At 37.6% G+C, this 13,445-nt stretch overlaps 1 protein-coding gene across 4 annotated transcripts in view; it reads right to left on the bottom strand.

The window, feature by feature from the left end:
* TIA1 (TIA1 cytotoxic granule associated RNA binding protein) overlaps positions 1-13,445 on the bottom strand; it is a 51,760-nt gene that overhangs the window by 15,688 nt on the left and 22,627 nt on the right. Inside the window, exons 1-5 of one of the 4 annotated variants that reach the window (XM_027772978.1) lie at positions 13,258-13,376; positions 12,199-12,253; positions 11,997-12,029; positions 10,668-10,755; positions 6,665-6,740 (exon numbers count right to left, since the gene is read on the bottom strand). In XM_027772978.1, coding sequence (XP_027628779.1) covers positions 6,665-6,740; positions 10,668-10,755; positions 11,997-12,029; positions 12,199-12,253; positions 13,258-13,284 — 279 coding nt within the window. In that variant the 5' untranslated portion in view covers positions 13,285-13,376. Of the gene's footprint in view, positions 1-6,664; positions 6,741-10,667; positions 10,756-11,273; positions 11,393-11,996; positions 12,030-12,198; positions 12,254-13,257; positions 13,377-13,445 lie in introns of those variants that run through there. The other 3 variants (XM_027772979.1, XM_027772980.1, XM_006151275.3) reach the window with 3 other exon arrangements.

The following is a 13,445-nucleotide window of genomic DNA, read 5'->3' as shown; positions in this document are numbered from 1 at the left end:
AAAAAAAAAAAAAAAAAAAAAGGAAAGAAAAAAATAAGTTGTAAGGACAGCGTTAACATTTACTGATCGCGCTGGGAGTGTGTGTGTGTGTGTGTGTGTGTGTGTGTGCATGCCCAAGATCCCAAGAAGAGAATGGAGAAGGGACTGAGGCGTGGCCGTCCACCAGGCAGTGATTTCTCACTTTTTGTCTCTCTGTTGTCTTTCTGGCAAGCCTACATGCCCTATAGCAAAAACCTCTCCCTCCCAAAAACAACAACAACAAACCAAACATTTACTGATCTGGGGTGATCTGGGAAGAAAGACTGGGAGGTTGGAGGAGAACAGGTATAGGAAACAAAGAGCTCTATCTGAAATGTCTGGGAGACATCTAAATGACCATTTGTTAATAAGTTTAAGTTGCCAGCTCCAGGACTTGAACCGCAGTTGGCTACACGGGAGTCCAACAAGTAACCATTAAGCCATCTGTTGGTCTCAGGAAATTCACATTCTTAAAAAGAAACAACTTTTGTTTACCACTAATCAATTTGAACTCCGTGAGATGTCAAACTAATGTTATGGGTCGAACTGTGTCTCTCCAATCCGTGGTACCTGTGAATGTGACCTTATTGGGAAATAGGATTTCTGCACATCTAATTAGTTAGAATGAGATCATAATGGATTGTGTGGGCCTCAAATCCAATATGACTCATGTCCTTGTAAGAAGAGGAAAAGATGATGTAGACACATAGAGGGAGATGGCCAGGTACAGATGAAGGTAAAAACTGGAGTGATACAGCTACAATTCAAAGAAATAGAAGGATCCCTGGCCACCAACCACCACAAGCTAGGAAGCAGCACAGAAGGGTTCTTCCATAGAGCGGGACAGTCATAGAACAAGACAGTAGGGATGAGAATAGCACAATACTATATGATTTCATATAGTAAATCTATAAAAACAAAAAGCAGACTAATAGTTGCTTGGGGGGCTGGCAGGTGGTGTGGTGGTTGAGACGCTGGACTCCCACATGGTCGACCATGGTTCAAGTCCTGAACATGGTGAATTGCTTTCTCACTTTCTCTTTCTGTGTCTCTCTGGTCAAATGAAAAAATAATAGTAACAAATAATATTAAATAAATAATGATTAAAAACTTGATCAGGGATGGGGACAGGGTCAGGGAAGGAAAAGGACAGTGACTGCTAAAAGCATGTAATTTCCTTATGGTGATAATGAAAATATTCTAAAATTGATTATGGTGACAGCTACATGACTATGAGTTCCCCCAAACCACTGAACTGTATACTTTAGATGAGTGCATTTTTTAAATTAAAGAATTATTTTAGGGCCAGCATGTAATGTGGTGGTTAAGGTGCTGGTTTGAGTCCCGAACTGGGTGGCTTGAATCTCATGCCAGGTGTGTGTGCGTGCATGCCCAAAGTCCTGAGAGGAGATTGGAGAAGGGATTGCGGTATGGCTGTCTCCCAGGGGATGATTTCTCACTTCCTCTCTTTACCTCTCTTGTGAGTGAATGTGACTTATAGCAAAGCTCTCTCACAAAAAAAAAAAAAAAAAAAAAAAAAAAAAAATAACATTATCAGTCAACAAAATCTTATCAACATTTAAAAAACACTACACCCAACAACACAACATCCATAAGTAAGAGTGCAAGCTGTCAGGTCCTGGACTTGAACGGTGGTGGGCCATGTAGGAGTCCAGCGCCCTCAACCACTGGCTCTCTAAATGAGTGGATTTTTTTTTAAGAGAGATTTTTGCTATGGGGTATGTGTGCTCACTGAAGAGACAGAGAGACAGTGAAAAATCAGCCCATCAGCCCCCGGGAGGGGGATGGTCATGCAGCAATCCCTATTCCATTCTCCTCTCAGCATTTTGGGCATGCACATACATGTGCCTGCGTGAGGCTTAAGCTGCTGGGTCTGGGACTTGAACTCCAGTTGACTACATGGGAGTCCAGTGACATAACCATTACACCATCTGCTGGTCCCTAAATGAGTGAATTTTAAGGTATATGATCTATACCTTAATAAAGCTGTTTAAAAAAAAGTATTAGCAGCATAGAATCACATTCCTCAAAAAGGCAAAGAAAGGTGGGACTGCAATGTTAAGTGATGTGATACTTGACAGGAAAAACCTTTCTTCTACTATAATAAGAGAAAAGGGGAAGCTGAGAATTTTACGTAGTTTGGTGGTTAAAGAGGAGAGAATGATAGTTATATGATAGCCTCTTTTTTATCTCAATGAAGCATGAGATAAGATAGTTTAGGGTGATGGAGGAAGATGAGATGGGGCTGGGGGTTAGGGGAAATGAAATATGTATCACAACAAAAGGGAAATCAAACATACTCAAGAAATAATTTTTGTGAAGACAGTAACGCATATTCAGCTAAAGCGTGTGACCATTAAATACTGCCAGTTGGACAGTTTTGCCCCAGCAACACTCAGTAGTATGGAGTAGGACCCTAAGTTCAACTGGTACAGAGGTTTTTCTAGCATGTGTAGTACAGGCAGCAAGGCAAGAGAACTGGGGGTAAGTGCAATAGACACCAGAGCCAATTGCATATCACAAATTTTGTAAAAGAGGAAATGTAAACTTGGGAAGATTAAATTACCTCAAAGTTACCCCTATCAAATGATGGTTGTCAGGATTTGCATTCTTCTCTGGTTAACTCCAGAGGCCATCCAAACATCCTTTGCTATATGACTCTGGTTCATACTAAACATGCATTCAATATTAATTTTTTTTCTGTTGAAATAGTTTATTTCTATACCATTTGGGCTAAAGTATTTTGAAAAGTCTAAAATACTCTGTATATACCATAAAAATCAAATACGTATGAATACATGTAAATCGGTGAATTGGACATCATAGCCTCATCACGTTCACAAGTTAGTTCACTGGTATAGCAGGAGACACTGATTACTCATTTTCTTCCCCACTCCCCGGTGAAGAAATTTTATTCATAATTGTGTATCAAAAGTACAATACTTTGAACATTCATTATACAAATTATTTTTCACACCCTTTTTTACCTTAACCTAATTATTTCACAACTATTTACAGATTAATTTCACAATTTACATAAAGTCCCCATCATGGTATATGCAATGTATTTTTTATCAACAGAATTTTGTGGGTTTTTGGGACTATAAAATGTTTCTTCCCTTTGTACCTCACAGTGACCCTCTACCACACCCTCTCTACGATCCAGTACCCCCGCTTACAGTATCTGGTATCTACACTTAGCCTCTCTACTCTCATATCTTTGGGTCTTATAACTGCTGGATGGGACATGTAATGTGATTGAGCTTGTATCTTTTTTTTTTAAAGTTTTTGTCATAGGGTACATGAGCTCTCTGGAGAGAGAGGCAATGTGAGAAGTCATTCCCTGGGAGGATGATCATGCCATAATCCTTTCTTCTTCCTGGGATTTTGAGCATGCACACACAGGCATCGTGGGATTTTCAAGCCGCCATGTTCACGACTTGAGCGACAGTCAGTTATGTGGGAGTCCAGCACCTTACCACTGTGCCAACTGCTGGTCCCATGAATTTGTATCTTTTCACTTATTGATATGCTTTATTGTTTCCAATTTTCCTTCTAATATAGTCTTCTTTCCCATCTCTTAAGCTTACCCACTTTCTTTACAGGTTTTGCTAGTTTCTTAGAAGACATTTTCACTTCACGTGGAAAAGACCATAGCTATACTTCCTAACACATTCTCTTATTGAAACAATTATTTGCGACCGGTGTACTGGTTACGTTGCTGGACTTCCATGTAGTCAACCACAGTTCGAGTGCCAGATCTGGCAGCTTAAAAATCATGCTGTGCGCATGCCGAAAACCTGAGAGGAGAATAGAGGAGAGGGGATTGTGGTATGGTCATCCTCCCTGGGGGGTGGGGGGTGAGTTCTCACTTTCTGTCTCTCTATCTCTCTCTGGAGAGTGCACGAACCCTATAGCAAAAATCTCTGTCTGGGATCAGCAATTGGCATAATGGCTATGTTGCTGGACTCCCGTGTAGTCGACCATGGTTTGAGTCCTGGACCCGGTGGCTTAAACTCAAGCTGGGCACATGTGTATGTGTGCCCAAGATCCTGAAAGGAGAATGGAGGAGAAGGGATTGCAGCGTGGGCATCCCCCCTGAAGGTAGTGACTTCTCGCTTTCTGTCTCTGTCTCTCTCTGTCCTTCTGGTGAGTACACGTGCCCTATAGCAAAAACCTCTCCCCCCCCAAAAAAATCTCTAGCTAAAACAAACAAACAAAAAAGAGAATTATTCATGTAATTTGATGTATTGTTATTATTCTTCAATTTGATCAGATATAGACAGAGAGAGAGAGACAGAAAGCAAGCCACCAGGTCTCGGACTTAAACCACAGTCAGCCGTATGTGGGGAGTCCAATGCCTTCACCACACTGCCACCGGCCCCCAACAAAACACATTTAAACAATCTAGGTGTTATGTTACTGTGAAAACCACTAAGATACAATTGCAACACATTTTATGTTCCTTTGCCTGGACTAGCAATCCATATAAACATGTTTTGAATAGTAAAATTTGGGTAGATGGCTGCAAGCAATAACAGAAAATGTCTGGTTAGTAAAAAGTTCATAGTTTGGAATGAGATTGACATTAATTCAATCTAAAACAAAGGAAGTGGCATGATGGTTGAAGTGCAGGACTCTCACATGGCTATCTGTGGTTCCTGTCCTGGACCTGGCAGCTTACTTTCTCACTTTCTCTTTCTCTAGTGAGAGCAAATGCCCTGTAGCAAGCAAGCAAGCAAGAAAATAAATAAATAAATTAATTAATTAAATTTAAAAAATGACAGTTTGGGGCTGGTAGGAGGTATGGTGGTTAAGGGTACTGCACCCTCACATGGCTGACTGCGGTTCAAGTCCTGAGTCTGGTGGCTTGCTTTCTCACTTTCTCTCTCTCTGTCTTTGTTGCTCTCTGGTCTAATTAAAATAAAATAAATAAATAAAGATAATTCTTAGAAAAATTATTTTTACTTAACTTTATTTATTTATTTTAATTTGACCAGAGGGAACAGAGCGTGAATGAGAGAGAGAGAGGGAATGTGAGAAAGCAAGCCACCAGGTTCGGGATTAGAACCACAGTCGGGTCATGTGGGAGTCCAGCGTCCTTAACCACCATGTCACCCGCTGGACCCCATAAACTTTATAAAGACTCCTGAATAAGGTTGTGGGAAAGTCACAATATGTTTTTCTATGCAAAAATGTGTCAAGACTTTCTTGACAACTCAGTAAGTTTCCCATACATCGGAGAATTTTATGAGCTACCTTTTAATTACCATAGGAATATATAAGAGAGAGAGAATGAATTAAATCCATAAATGAGAGATCAGCAGTTAGCATAATGGCTATGTTGCTGAACTCCCACGTAGCCGACTGTGGTCCAAGTCCCAGACCCGGTGGCTTAAAACTCATGCCAGGTGCGTGTGCGTGCATGCCCAAGATCCCGAGAGGAGAATGGAGAAGGGATTGTGGCGTGGCCATCCCCTGGGGGCTGATTTCTCGCTTTCTATCTCTCTGTCTCTCTGTCTTTCTGGTGAGCGCACACGCCCTATAGCAAAAACCTCTCAAAAAAAAAAAATCCATAAATTAGATTTTTCTTTTCTTTCTTTCTTTCTTTTTTTTTTTTTTTTGAGAGAGATTTTTGCAATAGAAGACATGTGTTTGCCAGAGAGACAGAAAGCAAGAAATCATGTCCCAAGGCGGGTTGCCATGCTGAATCCCTTCTCCTCCATTCTGCTCTCAGGATTTTGGGCATGCACGCACATGCACCTGGTGTGATTTTCAAGCTGTCAGTCAGGAATTTTTTTTTTTTTTTTTTAAAGAATTGTTTTTTTTGGGAACCAGCCGTTAGCGAAATGTATGCCACTGGACTCCCACGTAGTCGACCGCGGTTCGTGTCCCGGACCAGGTGGCTTAAAACTCACGCCGGGCGCATGTGCGTGCATGCCCAAGATCCCGAGAGGAGAATGGAGGAGAAGGGATTGCGGCGTGACCATCCCCTCTGAGGGTGATTTCTTGCTTTCTGTATCTATGTCTCTATCTGTCCGTCTGGCGAGCGCACGTGCCCTATAGCGAAAACCTCTCAAAAAAAAAAAAAAGTAAGAATTGCTTTATTTAACTTTCTTCCTTCCTTTCTCTTTCTCTCTCTCTCTTTCTTTCTTTAAACTTGGCCAGAGAAGCACAGAGAGGAGAGAAGTAAAGTGAGAAAGCAAGCCTCTGGGTCTGGGACTCAAACCACAGTCGGCCATGTGGGAGTCCAGTGCCCCCAACCACCACAACACCTGGTTCTGGGATTTGAATTGTGGCCAACTACATGGGAATCCTGCAATGTAACCATTATGCTATCTGCTGGTCCCTATAAATGAGATTTTCAACATCTGTCTTTCGTTAATAATTTAAACAAGTTTTCTTTCTACATTCCAAAAACATTTAATCAGTAACATTGCATGTACCAGGCACTAAATAAATGTTGCATAAATGATGAGAGAGAAAGAAGCTATCTTCTAGCAAGCATGCTAATTATCAGTCAAATGAATAAATAGCACATGAAAAAGATTAATAATAAAATCAATCTGAGTGTTTCCATTCTTTACTTTGAAAGCACTACACATGCACTTCTGATTGAGCTCACCCATTTGTTGAAAAAGGAGACAAAGCCATATCCTTTAGACTTTCCTGTTGCCATGTCTTTTACCACTCGGGCATCTCTGAAATCAGAAATAACAGAAAATTAGATTTGCAAACTGTCCTCTGGATATAAAATAAGAATGTCATACACAACTCATTTTCATGTTTCACCTTTATTAAAGTGAACCTTTAATAAATTTACCCTTTAGTCTATAAAATTTATCATGTATTTGTAAATGAGGCTTAATTTTGCAGACATGCAAATCAGTAACTTCTTAAATATAGGTTCTGTAGGTTGTACAGAAACTGCCACCCAATTCAAAATGTATTTAAAACTTTTAAATATTGAGCATGGTGAAAGTAGGTATTCGCATGAATTAACCACTTACAAGGTTCACAGGCACATTAGATGAATGGCTTTCTTTAACCATGCAATTTGTAATTTCCTTTTTGACAGTACATTCTACCTAACAATTAAAACACAAAACTGGAAACTAAAAGAATGAAGAAGTTGTATACTGTTTAAACTAATTAAATTATTTCAATTTCTCAATCCATACCCCCTTTTGGACTAGGGTAAAATTTGAAAACTTACTATTTTCATAAATGTTAAATTATTGAGTAAAAATACTAGACACACTTTAAACCATACAAGAAAAGATTTTATATGGAATTTTATCATAGCATTCATATAAGATTGATTGGAAACTACAAGATATAAAAGCAAAATTTTTAAAAGTCAGAAAGTAAAAAAGCACGCCAACATTTATCCACTGTGAACCGTAGCTTGTAGTTAGCCAGGGCAATTCTGTCCATTCTTCTGAGACACTCTGCAAAATAATCAGAGCCCTATTATTTGAGATTGAGTAAAAACCCAGCCATGATAGCTAAAACTCCATACCTCAAAAAATTGGACTCAAATTGTGCTTCACAGGCAATCTGCTTTTAAGTTAGCCAGGTATGTCACAATGCTTGTTCTCTCAGGACACATGAACAAAACAGGCACTTTCATAACAAAAACCCAAGTCAGAAAGCCATGCAATGTCATTTTATATTAAAGTATACATAAGCATATTTTAGATCAGTTTAGGAGTGACTTATTAAGTATTTAGGGTTAGAATGACAAAAAGGCAGTAGTGAAAAGGGAAAATTAATGCAAGTCACTTTTAAAAATGTAAAACTACTTATTAAATTGTTTGTATGGTACACATGCATTTAACTTGGTAGCTGATTTATTTCTAGATCAACATTTTCTACACTATCCTACACTTAAGGAACAAGAAAAGTTTAAACTGAGTAAACTAGGAAAAGTACTATATTTTAACATTAACTATCTTAACAGACTGCTGTTTATTATACACTTTCTACAAATCAAATATTCCTATAGGTATTCTATAGAAATTATCTGACTTTCATGAGAACCCTCTGACATATGGTTATCAACTTATCTCCTTTAATAACAAAAAAAATCAGAAAAATAGTCTATCAACAGTCAAACAAATTTTTTTAATTTAGGAAAGCTAATCATTTATAGCTTAAAAATCAACAATATATTTTACCTCAACTGGAAAATTAAAGGCCTTACTAAGAAAAAAACCACATATATTTGGTCACTGGGAAAATCAGGATGTATTTTTCTATGCAAAAAATGCATCATGACTTTCCCAAGGACCCATGAGTGTGTGTGTGTGTGTGTGTGTGTGTGTGTGTGTGTGTATAACTGTGAGACCATTAAATCCTACAGAGTAAAATATGATACTAACATATTTAATTAAAAGAAATTATTGATACATGATTAAAAAGTCATGACACTGCTGGGCCAGCAGGTGTTATGGTAGTTAAGGCGCCGGACTCCCACATGGCTGACCCCTGGACCGCAACTCGCTCTCTCTCTCTCTCTCTCTGGTGACTGCACATGCCCTATAGCAAATTTCAAACAAACAAAAAAAAGTCATGACTGTTAACACTCAAAAGTGATTTAACTCAAACTCACACCAGTTAAACAATCTTTGTCTAATATCAAACTAAATTCCTGTGTTTTTACTATTTCAATCAAAATAAACACATTTAGTAAAACAGCTATTTAATCTGTTCATGATGTTAGAAAAAGATTTTTTTTTAAAGTTTCAGGAAATGTTGACCTATATATTTATTTATTTATTTATTTAACTTTTTAGGTTTTTGTTATAAGGCGTGTGTACTAACCAGAGAGAGACAGAGAGGGGAAGTGAGGAATCACCCACCAGGGGAGATGGTCACTCAGCAATCCCTTCTCCTCTATTCTCCTATTGGGATTCTGAGTACACACACGCTAGGTTTGATTTTTAAGCCACTGGGTCTGGTTCTCAAACTATGGTTGGCCAAGTGGGAATTGAGCACCTTAACCACCACAAACTGGCTGACCCGAAATATATTCAACTCTTAATTCTTTTTGAAAGGGCTGTCTGAGGAAGAAGCAGCAAAGATCTAGTTCAGGCTCTTAACCGCATGGCTCTGTGATTACTCTTGAAAATAAGATGAAATTTACAGTCTCCACATCAAAATGAAAACACACTAAATATCACATAGAGGGACCAGCAGTTGGCGTAATGGCTACGTCGCTGGGCTACCATGTAGTTCACCATGGTTTGAATACCGGACCCCGTGGCTTAAACTCACGCTGGGCGTGTGTGCGTGCATGCCCAAGATCCTGAGAGGAAAAAGGAGGAGAAGGGATTGTGGCATGGCCATCCCTTCTAGGGGGATGATTTCTCGCTTTCTGTCTCTCTGTCTCCCTCTGTCTTTCTGGAGAGCGCATGTGCCCTATAGCAAAAACTTCTCAAAAACAAACAAACAAACAAAAACAAAAACAAAAAAACTCTCCAAAAAACCTCCCCCAAACTCCCAAAATATCACATATAGAAATTTATAGAGTTCTTTACAGGCCAAAGGTTAAGACCCTCCAAACCTAGATACTTGAAAGCAAGACAGCAAGCTCACATAATCAAATCCCTAAAACAGATTTAGAGGAACAATCAAGAAATGAAAACTTCAGTTATTTTCCTAAACAGTTCTTACAAAGAAAACTGTTAATACTAAGTCCTTTTAAAAACTGTAATCTTATGAATGCCTTTGAAGTTGGCCACTATGCATTGTTATTCCTTTACCAATGGATTACAACTCTTCTTATGAAAATTCTCCAAATGCCTCACCAATACTACCGGCATTTACTTTGCTGTCCCCTCACCTCATTTCTGCTGTTGGTCTGTTCAAAACAAACCACAGCTCACATTTCTTTCTTTACTATACCTCTAGCTAGAATAATAATAAAGTAACCAGAAACCCTAAAAATTATTTTCTAAATTCAACAATTACTCCTACAAAAATACTATAAACAACTTGCTATTACTCTAATCTTGCATGCTTTTCAAAATATTAAAGTTCTATGATGAATGCTACCTTCAGTGAGATATTTAGGCCCAAAAAGGGGCCTAAAATGTATGATTAATAACAAATGCAAACAAGACAGAGCTTCACAAAATACCATAACACAATACTGTCCACAAAGTAAAAAGAGAGTAAGTATGTAGGAAATAATATTTAATAACTGCCTTTTTAGAATGGATTAATAAGGCTTTTTGTTAAAATACACCAAAATGCATGGTATCGCAGAAGTGCCAATGGATTTAAACTCTTTAAGCCATAGACAGTACAAGCTTACTAGAGATTATCACCAAGCAAACAAAGCACCTATATAAGAAACTATAATATGTACTATGATAGATTTTTCTCTTAAAAGTTAACGTTAATGGAAAAGTAATTGTTAAGATAATTGAAGACCAAATATATAAGCGACTATGGGAAAACAATCTATGCTGGTAACTTCTTGAATAAGCTCTATACAATATAATAACATGACATTCAAGTGTTAAAATTTATGTACAAAATTCTCAATAGAATTGTTTTCAAATGACTTCTCCATATGATTATTTCTAATAAGAAGCATTTATTTATCTTCTGTTACTTACGATATTCTTCCAAATGGTGCAAAAGCAGCTTTTATATCTTCAGTTGTAATTTCTGGGCTGAGATCACCAACAAAGACATGGAAATGATCTTACAAGGAGATGGAAGGGGAAGTGAAAAGAAAAATAGAACTTTAGAATTTAAAAAATATTAAATTCTATTAAAGTATTCTTAAAATGACTTACGTGCTATAATGAAGTATATAAATAAAACACTATCCTATATCTATACAAAGCCTATCAATTTTAAATATAATGAATCAAAGTAACAATTCAGGCAAATTCTCCTTTAAAAAGACTGATATATCTAACTGGAAACTGACAGGTATATTTCTATTTGCAGTCAATTATATACTGGTCTAAAAAAAAGCAAATAATATATAGCAAGTTTCAGTTCTGCAAAATAATTAATAACTTAGTTACTGTTCTAACAGCAATTATTTACTTTTATTCAGGTTACCACTATATTAAGGCTATACAAATTAAAATAAAATAGTGGTCTTGTGAATTATGTAGACTAGAGTTGCCTCAGTTAAGACAATTTACTGAAGCTAGATACATGATATACTTGGTTTAACCATATTTTGTGAAGAACAATCAAAGAAATACCTTGCATTGCAACAGTTTGATGTTAAAGTATTTGACAGTTTTCTCAAAAGCCAACAGTTTTGGTTGCCCAGACATTACACCATTCAGTTTATGTGAATCCATGTGCAAGTGAACTAAGACTGAAGGCAACAGAATGAAAACAGTAATCCCTTCACTTTATATCAGAACCATTAAAAAAGCACTGGAAAGAAATAATCATCCCATATCTGAAGTTTAAAAAAAATAAAAAGATAATTCTCAAAAAACAAAAACACTTTTAAAAATGCAAAATTATTAGACCAACACTATAAAATGGACAAATTACATCAATTCTGACAAAGTATATTTTAAAAGAAAAGTTACCCCTATTTGGTTGGACTTAGCAATGTACTGGGTTGCTCTTTGGAAAACAGTTTCAGGAGCAATTAAAGCAATTCGAAGATCTGGGTATGAACCCCTGATGGTAACCTCAAGGAAGCAGGGTGTCTTGCCCTTTAGGTGGTTCTAAGTATTTCTAAGGCATTGACTGTTGCCAAGGGGGTCAGAGGAGCTTGAACTAGTAACAAAGTAGTGGATGAGTGACACTTTGTCAACACTGGGAAGAAGGGGGAAAATATTTCCAGAGACAAATAGAAATACTAACTCCCCCCTCCCCCTCCCCCCAATATCAACAAAAAAACTTCAGGTGGTTAGTGAATACCCTTTCCAAGAGATTTCATTTTATGTTTAAGAAGATACAATTACCTTGTGAACGCTGTGTGCTGACAACGGTACTACCTGATGACAAAGATTAGATTTGTTCTTAAATTTATTAACACAAACATATTAAATCATATCTTAGGATAACGATCAAAACATTACTGCAAACAAGTATGTTTATATGCTTTACAATAAAACTACTAAGTATAATAAAAACAAACGTTCAAAGACTATAAAATATACTTACTGCTTGTATCTTTCTTTTGACTGCTGGGGGTTGTAGCCCAATTCACTTTGACTTCCTAAAAAAAAATTTTTTTCTACATTTATACTCCAAAAAATAAAGCCCAAAATCAGGTATGTATTTATAAACACACAGGAATTCTTGAGATGAAACAATCAAGAGGACACTAGTTCTGGTCAAAGTTTTAATACACCGGAGCAAACAATGATGTTGACAAATCCTAACTTTTATTTTCTTTTAAGAGGTTTTTGCCTTAGAGCTCATGGCCAGAGCCAGAGCCAGAGCCAGTGAGAGGGAAAGTGAGAAATCAATCCCCATGGGGGATGGCCACACTGCAATCCACTCTCTTCCCTTCTTCTGCTGGCATCTCAGGCATGCATACAAGCCTGCTCTGAGTTTCAAACCACTGGGTCTGGGATCCCAACTGTGGTCAGCCATGCAGGAATCCACATAACCGCTACACCATGTGCTGCTCCCCCAACACCCCTGACCCCTGCTTTTTAAAAAAGTTTTTGTATAAGGTGTTTGCCAGAGACAGAGAAAGGAAAAGTGAGAAATCATCCAATGGGAAATAGCCATATTGCAATCCCTTATTCGCCATTCTCCTCTCAGGATTTTGGACACGCATGCACACATGTCAGTGACACTAGGTCTGGAACTCGAACTGTGAAGCTGGCCATGTGGGATCTGGCACCTTAACCTCCACACTACTTGCTGGCCCCAAGAAATCCTAATCTTTATATATGTCTCTGTTAATAGTCAATTAATCTTTCCTTCCTAAAGCACCAATAATTTCCCCCCTTTTATTCTTCTCTAGTAGCACCCATTATTCCTAGATATTTCATTCAAGCTTGAGTAATTAAAATACTTTAGTTTTTACCATGGGGAAAACTAACATAAACACAGGCCTCTGCCTCTAAAAGCTTTATCTCACCTTTCCAATATTAAATGTGACTGACATTTTACTATAATATGAATATAAATATTCTAAAAAGGAAACAGAATCATATGTAACTTAAACTTCTTCAATGCAAGTCACCTTCTTTAATTATGGCAGCTTACCTTACCCATTATCTTCCGTCCATTCATAGCAGCTAGTGCTGCAGCTGCGTGACGATGCTCATGAAACTCCACAAAACAATACGGATCATTTCCAGCTGTCTGTTGGAGAAGAAACACAAAAGCCAATTTTAAGCTTTACTCTTTAATTACTTTAAAATTATGTAAAGTTTTTTTTTTAATTAAACCAA

This window comes from Tupaia chinensis, unplaced genomic scaffold (genome assembly GCF_000334495.1).
Source record: "Tupaia chinensis unplaced genomic scaffold, TupChi_1.0 Scaffold000316_1, whole genome shotgun sequence".
Lineage (NCBI taxonomy): Eukaryota > Metazoa > Chordata > Mammalia > Scandentia > Tupaiidae > Tupaia > Tupaia belangeri.
This window is presented reverse-complemented; position numbering and strand designations above follow the sequence as displayed.